The 17,571-nt window shown below is 40.8% G+C and overlaps 1 protein-coding gene across 3 annotated transcripts in view; it reads left to right on the top strand.

Annotated features, from left to right (window-relative positions):
- The window catches only part of Hexo1 (beta-hexosaminidase 1), a 34,924-nt gene extending 22,890 nt beyond the window's left edge, over positions 1 to 12,034 (top strand). For all 3 annotated transcript variants that reach the window (XM_073987279.1, XM_073987281.1, XM_073987280.1), the window contains 2 exons: positions 9,999 to 10,642; positions 10,707 to 12,034. In XM_073987279.1, coding sequence (XP_073843380.1) covers positions 9,999 to 10,642; positions 10,707 to 11,824 — 1,762 coding nt within the window. In that variant the 3' untranslated portion in view covers positions 11,825 to 12,034. The remainder of the gene's footprint in view (positions 1 to 9,998; positions 10,643 to 10,706) is intronic.
- Positions 12,035 to 17,571: the final 5,537 nt, after the last annotated feature.

Below are 17,571 nucleotides of genomic sequence, written 5' to 3'. Positions count from 1 at the left end.
TGGGCTTCCAAAAGTCGGAGGCCTTGGTATCAAAAAGGATCACATTGTCAGGCTCATATCTCCCAAACTATTAAGAATTTTGATTTCCACTCCGAGGCAAAGTTGTAGTACTTGTCATAAGGAACAAAACTTGTCAATACACAAAATCAATCAAAGGTCATCTTCAAGGTCAAAAATCGTCAAGGTCAAATTTCTTTTAAATTGTATTTCGGGTTTTTGGTCCATAGACATCTAACGGCTAACAATTCGTGGAAACTGTCAACTACAAAATTGTACCGTAGACATCAGCAAAGAACTTTCTTGACTGCACGAACTTTCTAGGAGCAGTCCTTAAAGGTGAAAATAGCAACAAAACTATAAGAAAATTAAATTTTTGTCGATTTTTCTTCGATTTTGGTTCATAGATACCAAACCGTTCAAAATTTAAAGAAACAACCAACTACTAAAATATGCCTTAAATCTCAATACATAATTTTGTGGAATAAACAAAATTCCAAGGAGCCATTCTGAAAGGTCAGAATGGGGAAAAAGTCTTAGATAATCGATTTTTCTCAGGTTCTCGTCCATAGAGCCTAAACCCTTCAAAATTCAATGATAACCAACTACAAAAATATATCTGACATCACAATAAACAACTTTTAGGAGCATACCAACAAGTTTTTTATGTTCCCATGCGATTTCTGGCTTAACCTTACATTTTATAGACCTATTCCCAAAGAATGAATCACAGAATACTCCATGGGCAATAACATAGCTGTGCATGATTTTTCGATATATCCACTGCATCCACCTAAAATTGATGCTGACATTTTAAAGCCGGAATTTCGGGGTTTTTTGAATTTGTTTAATAATTCGGACGCGCAAGAAGATCATATTCCAAACTCATAACACGATTATAGAACTCGTGATTTTACGTCGTTTGGTGCATATCTCATGAGTGTGCTCCTTACAGCATCCTAGTAACTGAAGTCGAAAGGCCAAAATTTCATGCGTGAATTTTCTTACAAAACATATTTTTTGCGCGTAAAATTTACAACTGTCACTCAATATTCTTTGAAACCCGGGTGAATTTAGTTTTTTTACGCGACGGTTCTAATGAAGCCTTCCGCGATCGAATTCATCTACTAAAACCGCGGATATAGATACCTTGAAAATCGGAAAATCAGCAAACATATATTTTGACAAATCCGCGTACTAAACCGCGATTTTCTTTAAAAATTTTTACATAAATGGAAACCTATACTCGCGAATATAATATTTTCGAAAACACGTGTAATATAGGTATTTCGCCAAAAATTGAATGTGGCGGCACATCCGCGGTTTTTGAAGAATCTATTTGAAATAGGTGTATAATGACGTATTTTTGATGGACGCTGACGAAACCGGATCCAAAATCGGATGCGCATCAGCCGACTTTAACTAATTCGCGAATTACAGGCTTTTTAATTTTCATATTTTTTTAATGACAGCAATTTCAATATTACTCTTAATTTCTTATCCTTATAAGTAATCACAGTAAGCAGTTAAGCTTTCACGATGGTAAACCATATATTTTGATAAAGTTTTAGCAGTATACTTTAATTTATGTATTAGATTTTAGCGAAATAGTTGGATAACTCTCAAATATTTTTTTCTATTTTTTTATACCCTCCACCATAGTATGGAGGGTATATTAAGTTTGTTTTTCCGTTTGTAACGCATTGAAATACTCATTTGCGACCCTATAAAGTATATATATTCTTGATCAGGGTAAAATTCTAAGTCGATCTGAGCACGTCCGTCCGTCCGTCTGTCCGTCCGTCCGTCTGTGGTAATCACTCTAGCATCCACAAAAATGGAGATAGGACGCTGAAATTTTGGGAAAATGCGTCTTTTGTTTGCAGGCAGGTCAAGTTCGATGATGGGCTATATCGGTCCACGTTTTGGTATAGCCCCCATATAACGGTACCCCCCGATTTACGGTATTTTGACGTTTTTAGCTACATTTTCAGACTGATTTGGCTATAATTTGACATTTAGGGTTCTTAAGTGTCAGTAAACACATATAACAAAACTTGTGGACATAGGTCCACGTTTTGATATAGCCCCCATATAACGGTACCCCCCGATTTGCGGTATTTTGACGTTTTTAGCTACATTTTTAGACCGATTTAGCTATAATTTGACATTTAGGGTTCTTAAGTGTTAATAAATATATATAACAAAACTTGTGGACATAGGTTCACGTTTTGGTATAGCCCCCATATAACGGTACCCCCCTGATTTGCGGTATTTTGACGTTTTTAGCTACATTTTTAGACCGATTTGGCTATAATTTGACATTTAGGGTTCTTAAGTATCAATAAACGTATATAACAAAAGTTGTGGACATAGGTTCACGTTTTGGTATAGCCCCCATATAATGGTACCCCCCGATATACGGTATTTTGACGTTTTTAGCTACATTATCAGACCGATGTAGCTATAATTTGACATTTAGGGTTCTTAAGTATCAATAAACTTATATAACAAAAGTTGTGGACATAGGTCCACGTTTTGGTTTAGCCCCCATATAACGGTTCCCCCCGATTTACGGTATTTTGACGGTTTTAGCTACATTTTCAGACCGATTTAGATATAATTTTACATTTAGGGTTCTTAAGTATCAATAAACTTATATAACAAAAGTTGTGGACATAGGTCTACGTTTTGGTATAGCCCCCATATAACGGTACCCCCCGATTTACGGCATTTTGACGTTTTTAGCTACATTTTCGGACCGATGGAGCTATAATTTGACATTTGAAGTTCTAAAATGTCAATAAACTTATATAACAAAAGTTGGGGACCTAGGTCCACGTTTTGGTATAGCCCCTATATAACAGTACACCCGATTTACGGCATTTTGACGTTTTTATCTACATTTTCAGACCGATTTAGCTATCAATTGACATTTAGGGTTCTTAAATGTCAATAAATTTATATAACTAGTGGACATAGGTCCATGTTTTGGAATAGCCCCCATATAACGTTACCGCCCGATTTCAGGTATTTTGAGAATTTTACCAACAAGTTTTAACCGAATTATCTGTAATTTGAACATTTGACATTTGAAATTCTTAGTGGTCACCACACCTCTGCACCAAAAATTGTCAAGAAAGCCCTCAGTAATTTGATGATTTTAGCTACAATATTAAACCGAACTAGCAGTAATTTGACATTTGAAGTTCTTAGTGGTCACAACACCTCTCCATCAAAAATTGTCAACATAGGTCCATGTTCGGATATAGCTCCCATGTAACGGTACCTCCCAATTTTCAGTAATTTGGCAATTTTAGCCACAATTTTTAACAGAACTAACTGTAATTTGACATTTGAAGGTTGTAGTGGTCACCACACATCTGCATCAACAATTTTTAACCGAAGGTAGGTCCATGTTTTTGTATAGCCCCAAAACAAACCTCCCGATTTTCCGTACCTTAGCTGTATTTTTTGGACGAACTTTCTGTAATTTGAAATTTAAAAGTCAACAAAAATTGTTCATTTAAGTTCATATTTTCGTATAGCCCAGATACCTCCGAACTAGCTGTTAATGACATTTGAAGTTCCCACGTTATGTACCGATTTTCGATATTTTGAGGATTCTAGCTAAATTTTTTAACCGAATTAGGAGTTATTTCACATTAAAGGCTCCCATCAAAAACTTTCAACATAGGCCCATGTTTTATTATAACCCCTATATAACAGTACCTCCCAATTTCTAGCCCACCAAAATTGTCAACAGTTAGATATAGGCACCATAAAAAAGGGCCTCCCGAATGAAGCATTTTATGTACATTATCTGACATTTTAACGTACTCACTTAAAGTTGGGGACAGGAATGAATATTTTATGGTGGAGGGTATGAAAAGTTCGGCCCGGCCGAACTTAATGCTTTTTTACTTGTTTATTTTTAATTTAGTTTTTAGAGGTTTATACGGACTCTGAGTTAGAATAAATTGAATTTATTGCTAGATTTTTTTAATTTGTTTGATTTTCCGCGAAAATAAAAACACATTTTGGAAATTTTGGTGCATCTACGGATGGATATCAAATGCTGTTACTGATATATGCTTACATTTTCTCAATATAAAAAATAAAAATTTTAAAATATTTTTTCTTTATAAGAGGATAAAAGCCGCTATAGCTTTTGCGCGCATCGGCCAATTTCGTGAACGCGAGCTGGTTTGAAACCAAATTTTTTTCCTTTAAGTCTATACCAAAAATCGTAGATGTGCTCGCGAAAATTTTTTTAATTTTTTTCAAATGGAATTGCAAAGGAATTTTGTTATTTGCCATATACCCTCAGCCAATGTGAAGTGAAACTTTCACCTACGGACAGATCGCATGTATTTAAGGTCTCTTCCGAATTTTGTGGCCCTTTTTGGACATTTGAACTTCCTGACAAAAATGTGGATTAGGAACTAACTGTACTAAGACACAAATGTTGAACTTTTGTGTGGGAGGTACCCTTTGGGAGGATGGATATGGGCCATTTTAGAACTTAAACTAAATTTTGACAAAATATTAGGAGATCTAAAGTTTGGACCAAATTGGTTGTCCCATTCAAGTAATATCGTCCTAGCATTTCAGAGACATTTTTTAAATATTGGGGAGTAGTACCGGTAGTTGTGGGCCGGCACTGCCACATGAAACTAAGTTTGGATATAATATGACGAAGACCAAAGTTGGACCAAATCGAGAGTTTTCGTGCTCTGCGACCGCCACATATGGTGACATAGGGATTTTTTACACACTTCGGGCTGTTTTCCTAAGAAATATGGACTTGCGCCTGAAAAAACGTTTACCGTCGTAATGGAGGTAGCGAATGCAAATCGGTTCAACAAAAATCTAAGTGATTCGAGAGCAGGTCTTAAAGTGAACTTATTCGAAATTTTGTGTGAGAGGTACCAGAAGGAGTAGACAAATGTAGTCCATATTCGAACCTGATCTATATCTGGTAGATATATTAGGATGTACAAAGTTTGGATTACATTCAAGAGTTATCGTGCGCACAATTTTTCCGAACATTTTTGAACTTTTGAGTGGGAGGTACCTGAAGGAGTGGACCAATATGGCTTATCTTCGAATTTAAACTATGTTTGAACAAAATATTACGAAGGCCAAATTTTGGCCTGAATCGGCAGATCCTTTCGAGAGTTATCTTGCGCTCCATCCACTACACACGGTGTCATAGGGGCTTTTTGCATCTTTCAGGCTATTTTCTCGGGAAGTATGAACTTGCCCCTGATGAAACTTGTACCGTCGTTTTTTCCGAACAATTTCGAACTTTTGTGGGGGAGGTACCGGAAGGAGTGGACCGATATAGCCCATCTTCGAACTTAAACTAAGTTTGGACAAAATATTGCGAAAGCCAAATTTTGGACCAAATCGGTTAATCCGTTCGAGAGTTATGGTGCGCACCAGCCAGACAGACGGACGGACATTGCTCAATCGACTCCTGGGGTCTAAAACGATTATTTCGATGAGGCACATTTTGCTCGTATGAAAGTGTATATACCCTCGTTAGCATAAATGCAGAGGGTATAATAACAAAAAAACCTAGTCCATAGGGTACCGTTCAAAATTCAAGAAAACAACCAACTATAAGCATGTATTTAAAATCACAATAAACAACTTTCTATGAATCGATCTTAAAAGTCAAAATAGCAAAAAACCTGAAAAAATGTGTTTTTAATCATTTTTTCTCGTGCTTTAATCCATAGGGCACGAACCGTTCAAAATTCAAGGAAACAACCAAGTACACAAATGTATGTCCCAATTTACATTAGGCGAGTTTACTTGCGGCAATTGTCAGTTTGTGGGTGAGAGAGGGTGTTGAGAGGTAAAGGGTTACCATATACCTCACCTCTCTCTCCATCAAACTGACAATTGCCGCAAGTAAACTCGCCTAATGTAAATTGGGACTATCTGACATCACAATAAACAACTTTTTAGAGCATACGAACTTTCTATGAATCTATCTTAAAAGTCAAAATAACAAAAATCCTGAAAAGTGTGTATTTTATAAATATTTTTTCTCGTGCTTACAATATTCCATGCCATGCTTATCATTATTTAACCATAACATGAGATAGTTATAACATTGAAGATGTCCTTTGAAGGATTTTGTGTATTGACAAGTTTTGTTCCTTATGACAAGTACTACAACTTTGCCTCGGAGTGGAAATCAAAATTCTTAATAGTTTGGGAGATATGAGACTGACAATGTGATCCTTTTTGATACCAAGGCCTCCGACTTTTGGAAGCCCATAACCGCGAAATTCGAAGTGATGGGACGAAACGCCGAGACACGTGTCTTCTTTTTTTTTTTGTCTTATATCATGCTATCATATGAGACTGACAATTTGATCCTTTTTGATACCAAGGCCTCTGACTTTTGGAAGCCCATAACCGCGAAATTCGAAGTGATGGGACGAAACGCCGAGACACGTGTCTTCTTTTTTTTGTCTTATATCATGCTGCGGTGTCAGAATATGGTTAATTTTTTTCGTGTTGCAGAGTGTTATTGTGCGTTTGTGTGTTTATTCTTCTGCTCAATCTGGCTCTGGGTCTATCCCCTGTTCCAGGAAAGTGGCTGCTTCGATGGGATGTACACACAGGTCCACTGGAGTTTGGCAGGGCAGTTGCATACTGGGCAGATGTTTTGCACGGTGCGATTGATCTTTGTCCTTTAAGAATTTAGGCGACTACAGTATCCCGATCGTAGCTGAGCCAAAAATACTCTCGTTTGTCGTGCCAGCTGACGCTTCTCAGCTGTGATAGATGGGTGATGTACCCCGAGGGCTTTATTCACACTATATTTGCTTATGGCCTTCGCAACTGCGTCAGTGTGAATGCTCAATGTTGTCTGCTCAATGTCCTCAAACAGCGTGGTGTGCCTGACAGTATCAAAGGCTTTTGATAACACTATGCAACACTGAAAATGCAAACAACTTCTAGTATGCATTATTTGAAAGTACGTACAACGACTAAACATTGGGAGCTGAACCAAGTGCGAAATGTAAAAAAATTTTGGAACTTTTGCATATATTTTGAAATTTGAGGCATTAAGTGTAGTTTTTCGAGTTCATTATTTCTCCAAATATTTTATTCTTGTCCTTATCTACAAATTTGCTTCAGAGGTCAGAAGAAGATTCGCATTGGTTTCAGAGATATAGCACCGAATTTCTTTAAAAATATTTAACCATGTTTAGATGGGGCTATAAAATCCGAGCTGGATTTGACACAACAAAACCAAACTAGGGTTTCTTGTCGTTTGGGTCTGTACTTTCAAAAAATCCTAACTTCGAATTGTTTGCACAAGATCACCTTAAAAATGTTGCACAGTGTAAGTCAAGCGTCATCATCACTGTTCTATCACACTGCGGACTCTGGTCGAGTCTTCGACAAATATGTGTGGAGATGGAGTGCAGCACTGTTGTCGTGCTGTGCTGCTTACGGAATCCGTGCTGATAATCGGCAAGTGGATAGCAATTTCTGACGCTGGGGAGGACTAAGGCTTCAAGGGTCTTTGCTACGGGTGACAAAAGCGAAATCGGACTGTACGATTCACTTTTTCTGGAATACTTGCCTGGCTTCAGTAGGGGGACTTGCCCATTTTCCAGATATCGGGAACAATAAGGGTGGCTAGCGATAAATGGTAACTTTATTGAGATAATCCACACTTGGCTCATCCACATGTTTCAGCAATATAGGAAATTCCATCAGGGCCCATCATCCATTGTAAACTGTGGTGGTTCTTCCTCGGCAGGAAGATATCAGATTTGTCACTCCCGGGGTTCTCGACAAACTGTCGATTGAAATAACTTGCGCACCTCTTCGGGTCAGTCAACGTGACGTTCAGGGTTCGAGAGTGACTTAACCGTTGCCCACAATTCACTGATACCGGCTCCGATGCTGCAACTCTTCAGATGATTTAACCATTTGTTCCGCTTATGCTCTCCGACCAACCTGTTAACTTCCAGTGTCAGCTCCCTGACTCTGGGGTTATTGGGGTTGGCTCGCTACTAATCACGCTAATAGTCCCGTCGCCTCTGCTGGGAAGTTTGGTCTCTTTTCGGGTATTCGACCAGCAGGTATATGGGGAGCGGCAGCAGCAGTGGTGATATCTCGGAACGTCCTTTCCGCTACCCGAACAAAAGTAGAATTGGGCAGCTCTCTGAAGTGGTGATTGGTGAACTCTCTAATGGAGACAATTATGGGGAGATGGTCTGATCCAAGAGAAATTACGGGTTACCAGGTGACACCATTTGTTAGACTAGGTGGCACGATGGTTATGTCTGGCGAACAGTGACACTCTCTAATTCTGGTAGGGGCGTCCTCATTGACCGAGCAAAACGTAGAGCTATCAATCTGCTCAGCCAGCTCTGTACCTCTCCGAGGGCCGGATGCCATATCTCATGTTGCGCATTAAAGTCCCCAAGTACAGACGGTTATTACCTTCCAAAAGCGGGCTAATATCAGGCATGTAACCTGAGGTACAGCTATTTATCGGCGGGATGTTCAGCAACTCTACGTTGGCAGTTCCACACATAGCTACTGCTGCTCCCATACATTCCATGTACTGGTCATTAGAATCAGGCCCAAGCGAGATAGGTCTGTATTGAACAGACTGGTGCAAAAGAAAAGCTAATCACCCACCTCCTCTGTACGTTGTACGATCCTTCCTCTGTACGTTGTAACCATCAGAACGCTGTAAGTTGCAGTTGTTGTTGATCTCGGTTTCCTGCACCGTCGCGACCTTGATATTCTTCCGACTCATGTCGTCCACTCATGACGTTCCTCGATCATAACTCGGTGTCTATTGCAATTAAATTGCAAAAAGCATGAATTTTCTGGGATTGGAACAACAACGGTTGGTGTTAAATACTGCGTGTGCAGTTTCTGTTGGGGGTACTGCGGGGGAGTTTCGTAATCTGACGACGACTCACTGGGGACTGTTTTCACGCAGCATGCATTAACATAGTCCCTGTCGTAGTCCCTCATGTGGGAAAGTCCAGAGCAAGCCCTTAGATGCACTCACTCCTGAAGGTTGGATATGGGCGAAGGATGGATATGGGTGAACATGCGGATGTGACAAACCGAGGACAAATATAATGGTCCTGGGTTTTCCTCCTTCCGAGCACGGACCATTCTTTTTGGAGCAGGCATTCCGGGATATGCTGCTTCCAACCAATACAAAGATATGTACACTGAGGTGGCAGTCGCTGGCCGGAACACAGATGTTGTGTGGTTCTGGGTCAATCTGGTAGAAGGAACCCGCTGCAAAGGGATTATATAGGCACCCTGTAGCACATCGTTATAAAATCTACACTATTCATGAAGGAGTTATCCTACATACATATTTGAACATTTCGGGGCCAATATCTGGGAAAGTATTTGTTTATCCTACAAAAGATGTGGTCATAATCAAGTACTATTTAAGTTGCCTTAAACTTAGTTTAAGCGGAAAAGTATTGAACTTTCGTGGAGGAGGTGCCTGAAGGAATGGTCCATATTGTATCTGGACCTTATTTTGGAGCCATTCCTTCCAACAGTTATTATGCCAACCAACCATTGAAGTTGGTTACCATAGCAGCTTTGGGTCCGTTAATCGTTGCAAAAAGAACCACATGCACTGACGTCGGAAACAATTTTAAAACGATCGTCGAACAGGAATGTAAAAATTTTATTCTTTGCACGGCAAAGTTTTTGAACTATTGTCCATTTGGGCCATCAGAACCACAATGACAATCTTCGGTAAAAATCCAAAAAGATTCTGGAACAGCCCTTAAAATATACTTTATATGTTCCAAAAGTACTTGAAAGAGTGGATCGATATATTTCCTAGATACCATACAACACAATATTATCAGCTTTTAGGCATTGGTTACATTGGATATAAGAACATGTTCCATCTTTTAATTTGTGTACTAATCATTTTGTGTACTTTCCTTTCCTTTCCCCTCAACTTTCAGCTTAATTTATGGATATGTGTGCCGCCAGGGAAAATGTATGAAAGAAGAATTATCGGAAAAGAACTGGAATACCGCCATCAGTCTACCAGTATGTCGTATGTTTTGTGGTGACACTATTGGTACTCTCTGGCCTAAGCCAAGTGGAAATGTAAACATGGATAATGTGCTACTGCACATTAGTAAAGATTCAATTGAATTCAATGTGCCTTCATATACGAAACAAGCAAAATTGTGGGATGCTAATCGGGAACGTTTTATGGATATATTAAACAATAAGGTGCCAAATCATAATGTTTTGCGGAAAGAAGGACATCCCTTGAAAATTACCATTGAATTGGATGATACGAATAGGGCTAATGAAGAAGTGCCACGCTTAACTTTAAATACAGATGAAAGTTATAAGCTGGACATTGTGACAACGGGTAATAATCAAGTTGAGGTTAAAATTTCGGCCAACAACTATTTTGGTGCCCGCCATGGTTTGGAGACCCTGAGTCAATTGATTGTCTATGATGATATTAGGCGTGAATTGCAAATTTTGGCCAAGGCATCCATTGAAGATGGGCCAGCATTTAAATGGCGTGGTTTGTTGTTGGATACATCGAGAAATTTCTATTCCACCAAGGCTATTAAGAGGACATTGGGTAAGTAAAAATCAAGTAACACTTTATCAGCATAACACTGACATTGTATATTTTTCATTTACAGATGCCATGGCCATGGTAAAACTCAACACATTCCATTGGCACATTACCGATTCCCACAGTTTCCCCTTGGAGGTAAAATCCCGTCCAGAATTGTACAAATTAGGTGCCTACTCCCCACGCAAGGTTTATAGCCATGAAGATATTGCCGAGATTGTGGAATATGGCCGAGTGCGAGGTATACGTGTTATGCCTGAATTTGATGCTCCAGCCCATGTTGGTGAGGGTTGGCAACACAAAAACATGACCGCCTGTTTCAATGCCCAACCATGGAAAGATTATTGCGTTGAACCACCTTGTGGCCAATTGGATCCCACTGTAGATGAAATGTATTCCATTTTGGAAGACATATACCAGGAAATGTTCGATCTCTTCAAGCCTGATGTATTCCACATGGGTGGTGATGAAGTTTCTGTAAATTGCTGGAATAGCAGTGAACAAATACGTAATTGGATGACTTCGAAGCAAGGCTGGGGTTTACAGGAAAGTGATTTTATACGTTTATGGGGTCATTTCCAAACCAAAGCCTTGGAACGAGTTGACAAGGTTTCGGGAGGAGAAAAGGTGCCCATTACCTTGTGGACAAGCCATCTAACCGATGTCCCCTATTTGGATGATTATTTGGATAAAGAACGGTATATAATACAAATATGGACCACCGGTATGGATCCAAAAGTTACAGATATTTTGAAACGAGGTTTCCGTGTCATTGTTTCCAATTATGATGCTCTCTATTTTGATTGTGGTGGTGCTGGTTGGGTAACGGATGGTAACAATTGGTGTTCCCCCTATATTGGTTGGCAAAAGGTCTATGAGAATCGCATGGAACGTATTGCCGGTGATTATGTACCACTTGTTATGGGTGCTGAGGCTGCCATATGGTCAGAACAAATCGATGAACACACCTTGGACCAACGTTTTTGGCCACGTGCCAGTGCTATGGCTGAACGTTTGTGGACCGATAGCAAAGATAGCTGGCGTCAAGCTGAACCCCGTATGTTGGTACATCGTGAACGTTTGGTAGAGAATGGTATTGCCGCTGAAGCATTGCAACCCGTATGGTGTTTACAAAATCAAAATGAATGTCCCATTGATGCCTATACGAGCCTCAAGAGGGCATAAAACGACGGTGGAAACCGGTTGATCTAAGCAAATTTCTAGTATTCTTTGTATTGCTTGCAATATTATTGCTATTTTGTATTACTATTGGGATTTTTTGTTCATGGAAACGAAAATTTATACGGTCAACATCTGTAGAATTAATGCAGATATCAGTTATATGAAATTTTGAAAATAAAAAGTTAAATTATTTAATATGTATATAAAGCTCAATGGTATGCCAACTCCTTTTTATCTCGACGCGGACTCCAGTATGACACCACATTACAAGAATTGTTCTTAAGCGATATACCCAAAAATGGGGCTTGGACGTCGCTAGAAGGAAGTTGAACCATAATACGACACCACATTTAAAGAATTACAGTCGAACTTCTCTATAAAGTAGCACTTGGGGACCGAAGGTTACTACGTTATAGAGAAAATTCGCTATAAAGAGATTATTTTGTTGAAGAATTTCCACTTGTGCCTTAAAAACAACTTGGTTATAGAGAAGTATTCGTTGCAGGGAAGTGCTTTATAGAGAAATTCGACTGTATTTCGATATACGCAAACTAATACCATAAGGAGTGGTAGAAGTTTAAGCACAACATTTTAAATTCGTGGTGTAGGTGAAGGGACCAGTTGAAGAATGCCGACATGACATCGGATTGACTGGTTAGCAGCACGTTATGAGCCGAACAATGCAATGATATGCACACCCGCCTTGTACGCCGAATGCCCCTTTCGATTCCCAGACCAGGCAACATCAAATTTTCAAAGGGGGCAAAAATGCCGCTCAGCATATTTTGGCGACATTTCCTTAGCATCCCCGCCATGTAAGACTTCTCTGCAAGTGGTCTCTTAAGACAAAACGTAGGTCCAATATCATTGAAATAATTTGAATCGGGGTGCACTCAATGATATGAAAAAACTCCTCTATGTTCCTTATGTGATGTTGTGGAACAATTATTATTACATGGCGACGGGATTTACCCGTGTCCGGCGCTGCCTTCTCCAGATTTGTTGGTATATGCCGGAATGTACGAAAATCCAGGACCAATATGTATGTGCTCGGATTGTCACATCTGCATCCGCCACACTCAAGCTGCCGTGAGATGTAGGTCGATCTCAGGGCTTGCTCTGTACTTGTACATGTGAGACACAACGAACATTTTTAACAATCGGTCGTTGGATTCGGCGGTACAGGAAACAGAGCTCATCAACAACTACGGCTTACAGCGTTGTCATGGCTACAACGTACTGTTGAAAGATCGTACCAGAACTGGAGGTTGGGATTAATTACACTGTTAAACCTCATATGGAATGTATGGGGGTAGCAGTAAGGTTTGGAATCGCAACGATAGAGTTTCTTAACTTATATATCCCGCCATTCCGCTGTGCTCCAGGTTATAGGCACAACATTAACACGATTTTGCAAGGTCGTCATCGACGGGTCTTAGGGAGGCATTAATGCTCATCATGATTTGTAATATTCGGTTCTAGGTAATGACCAGAGCGGTTTGGGGGCTCGGCAGATTGATAGCTCTACGATTTGCACGGTCAATGGGGAAGACCCTACAAGAATTAGTGGAGAGTGTCACTGTTCGCCTTTGAACGCAGCGGGCTGTCGAAGGCTGCTTTATAATCGACAAAAAGGTGGTAGGTGTCGATCTGCATCTCTTGGGTCTTCTCCAGGATTTGCCGCAGGGTAAATATCTGGTCAACGGTGGACTTGCCAGGTCTAAAGCCGCATTGGTATGGTCCAATTATCTCGTTGACCATAGGCTTTAGTCGTTCGCACAATATCCCTGACACGATCCTGTAGGCAATAGGGAGTAGACTTATGCCCTATAGTTAGAGAGCATACAATCTTATCTCGCTTCTTGTGGACGGGGCACAGGATACTCAGGTTCCAATCGTCGGGTACTCGTTCTTCCTTCCAGATGGTGCTAACTAGCTGATGAATACACCTTATCGGCATGTCGCCACCGGTTTTGAACAGCTCGGCTGGTAAGCCATCGGCTCCTGCTGCCTTATTATTCCTTTATCTCATCTTGGCTGGGCGGTATACATTCAATACCATCTTCTGGGATTGGGACTGTGGTATCTTCGTCGTCTTCGCTGCTATTGGATACCAACAGTTTTGAAAAATGTTCTTTCCATATCCTGAGTACACTATCTGTATCAGTTACCAAATTACCTTGCTGGTCTCTACAGGAGGATGTGCCTGTACCAAAGCCATCAGTTTGATGCTCGACTCTTTGGTAGAATTTTCGGACTTCATTCTGGCTCCTGTACATCTCGATTTTTTCACACTTCCGCTTTTGCATCTCTCTTTTTTTCCTGCGGAAAAGACGTTTCTCCTCTCACCTTTTCTCCCTGTATCTCTCTCGTGCGCTACGCGTTGCTACGGATTGTAAAGTAGCCCTATATGCCGCATTTTTCTCTTCGGTGGCAGCACGACACTCCTGATCATACCATGGATTCCTTGGTGGAGGTCTCTGGTATCCAAGTATGGATTTTGCGGCTGTTTGCATGGAGTGGGCAATGATTTGCCATTGCGCTGATATGTTATCGGGATGAGGAGTGCTTTGATTAAGAAATTGGGCTAGTTGAGTGGAATATGCTGTGGCTATCTGTTGTGATTGCAGCTTACCGATGTCTAACTTTCGTGTTGTGCCTGTTCGTACTTTGTTTGCTATGTTTAAGCGGGTGCGTACCTTTGCTGCAACAAGGTAGTGGTCCGAATCAATGTTTGCGCCTCGGAACGATCGTACATCCAACACGCTCGATGAATGTCTTCCATCTATCACAACATGATCAATTTGATTTCTTGTTTTCTGATCTGGAGACAGCCATTTGCCCTTATGAATATCGAGATGATTAAATCTGGTACTGCTAACTACCATGTTTTTTGCAGCTGCAAAGTCTATCAGCCTCTAACTACGAATCCGCAACCAAACGCATGCTTTACGTCATGGCAGCTATAATACAGTGCGTCACCTTTAGGTGTTGTTGTGACGGCTTTCCCAATCAAACGTATTTCCTGTATGGCAGTAATATCGGCCTTGTACTTTTCAAGTACGTCTGCCAATGCGAAGACTGCACCTTCTCTATAAAGAGTGCGAACATTCAGCTGCAGATTCGCAGATCATGGTCCTTGCGGGGTTCGTCAACTTTAGAGGGGTTGGTTTTTCTTTTCTTTCGTTTTTGCATAGTAGGCTGTTTTTTCTAGGGGAGGGTTACTAACCCGACGCCCAAACCCAAGTTTTTAACGTCCTTATGGGTGAACGCGCGGTACATGTTAGCTCACTACCTTTAACGGGTGTTAAAGGCAGTTCCCCAGCGTTCAAAGTTATTCCAAGCCAAGTCTGAATTTGGTATCCCCGAAAAGCTCATCCGGCTTTGTAAAATGACTTTAACTGACACGAGGTCCTGAGTTAAAATAGGAAAGAACCTCTCCGAAGAGTTTGGTACCAAAAGAGGTTTCAGACAAGGAGACAGCCTTTCGTGTGATCTCTTCAACATCCTGCTGGAAAAGGTTTTACGAGAGGCAAACGTCAAAAGAAGTGGCACAATCTACACCAATAGTCACATGTTACTTGCTTGTGCTGATGATATAGACATCATGGCCGATCAGTAAAAGAAGTAACTCATACCTTTATGAAGGTCGAAGGAGAATCTGCTAAAGTGGGTCTGGCTGTAAACAGTGAGAAGTCCAAGTTGATGGTGTCGACGCGCAATGCGTCCATTGAGCTCGGACCGACTGTGGAAGTTGGTTCCTATAATATTGAGGTAGTAAAAGATTTCGTCTATCTCGGCACCTCCGTAAACACAACAAACGACATCAGTTGTGAAAGAAAAAGAAGAATTGTATTGGTCAACAGATGCTACTTTGGTTTAAGTAAGCAGTTTAAAAACAAAGCCACGTCTCGTCAAACAAAAATAACGCTCTACGAAACACTGATACTACCCGTGCTGATGTATGGCCCCGAAGCCTGGGTACTTGCGCAAGCAGACATGGCAGTGCTTGGTGTGTTTGAGAGAAAAATTCTTCGAAAGATCTACGGACCAATCTGCGTTGACGGTGAATACCGACGTCGCATGAACCACGAGCTGTATCTGCTATACATCGACATAAGAATGAGCGATGATGAACCCGCTAAAAAGGTGTATAAACACGGACCGCTTGGCGGTGCATGCAGAATTGGCAGGCCAAGGAATAGATGGCGCAAACAAGTGGATGATGAGATGAAAAGGCGCGGTATTCCAGAGTGCGAAGCAACAAATAGAGACAATTGGAGATCTTTTCTTAGTTCGGCCTATGGAACAAATGTTCTGTAATGGGCCAGCTAAGTAAGTAAGTTACTGTTCGCCAGTTATAAACACCGTGTCAACTGGTCTGACAAATGATCTCACCTGACAACCGCCGTTTCTCTCTGGTCACACCGTCTCCCTATAATGGTTTCCATAAGCAGACCGACCGACTTAATCACCTCTGAACGCACTTTTATCAATTATTGGAAAGTTAATTGATGTTCTGATAGAAGAAAGGCGCTCTCCGTATAATCGTTCCTGCTGGTAGAATAGCCAAGGTGAGACCAAGGTGACGGGACTAGCAAATGAGTGTGATGAGCTTCCTGTGACCACAAGACCACTGGGAGTTAACAGGTTGGTCGGTAAGCATAAGCGTAACAAGTGGCTAAATCATGTGAAGAAATGCAACATTGTAGGCAGAATAAGTGGGGTACAATTTAAGTCACTCTCGAACCCTGGAAATAAGGTAGATATGACTTCATTTACGTTTGGTGATGTTGCGAAGACTTATCCGAAGAGGTGCGCAAGATATTTTAATCGACAATTTGTCGGGCGAAGAGAAGAGCATTGCGTCGCATTATATCTCTTCCTGCCGAGGAGGAACCACCACAATTTACAATGCATGATGTTGCAAATGCCATAAGGAACGTTAAATCAAGATGGGACCTCGGTCACGTTTTATGAAACGGGAAGTTCCTCAAGGTGGTGTGATATCTCCGGAACTGTTTAATCTCTACCCCTCGTGTATTCCACCCCCTCCAGACGGCTTTCTGATCGTAACGTACGCGGGTGATTGTACGATTTTGGCGCCCAAGTAATTTCTTAGATGTCATTTGTGAAGGGCCTTGTGGCCAATATATTGCGATAGGTCGGTTTGTGGTAAGATATGCGGTGCCTGAGTGGTCCATGAATATAAGTGCAACGCGATGAAAGATTATTCAAACCTGTCAGAATGCCGATCTGAGAACTGCAACAGTCATCTGCCACAACAACCCAGAGTAGCTTTGGTCAACTACGTTCAGAATGGTACGCCGTCTCAATTCCTATAGGGCAAGGATCGATGACATCGTGCAAAACATCTGCCCAGGCCCGCCCCACACTTCGCTTTATATATGTTCAGCTACCCTGAAACTTCGAATATGGCATTTGTTTTACTGGAGGTAATTTGTAACTCCTTGAGATTTAGATATATCAACATGAAAATTTGACCCAAGATAAAGTCAAGGTCGTAGAAAAAATAGAAATTGCTAACTCAGAAAACGCATTTTTTGAGTTATGACAATCTTTGAGTAAATGAGCGATATGACCGTTGCCATGTCCATGGCATAACAAATATTCTTGTCTACTCCATGCAAGCAGTAGTGAAATCCAAACGTGGATACCAGAGACCTACCGAAGATAAAAATGCGAAAAATATATGTTGGAAATATGTTTGGATCCGAACAAATATATGT

Source organism: Musca autumnalis, unplaced genomic scaffold (assembly GCF_047663935.1).
Source record: "Musca autumnalis isolate F117 unplaced genomic scaffold, ASM4766393v1 scaffold_4, whole genome shotgun sequence".
NCBI classification, from domain to species: Eukaryota; Metazoa; Arthropoda; class Insecta; order Diptera; family Muscidae; genus Musca; species Musca autumnalis.
Note: the sequence above shows the minus strand (reverse complement) of the source record. Positions and strands in the feature narration are given on the sequence as shown.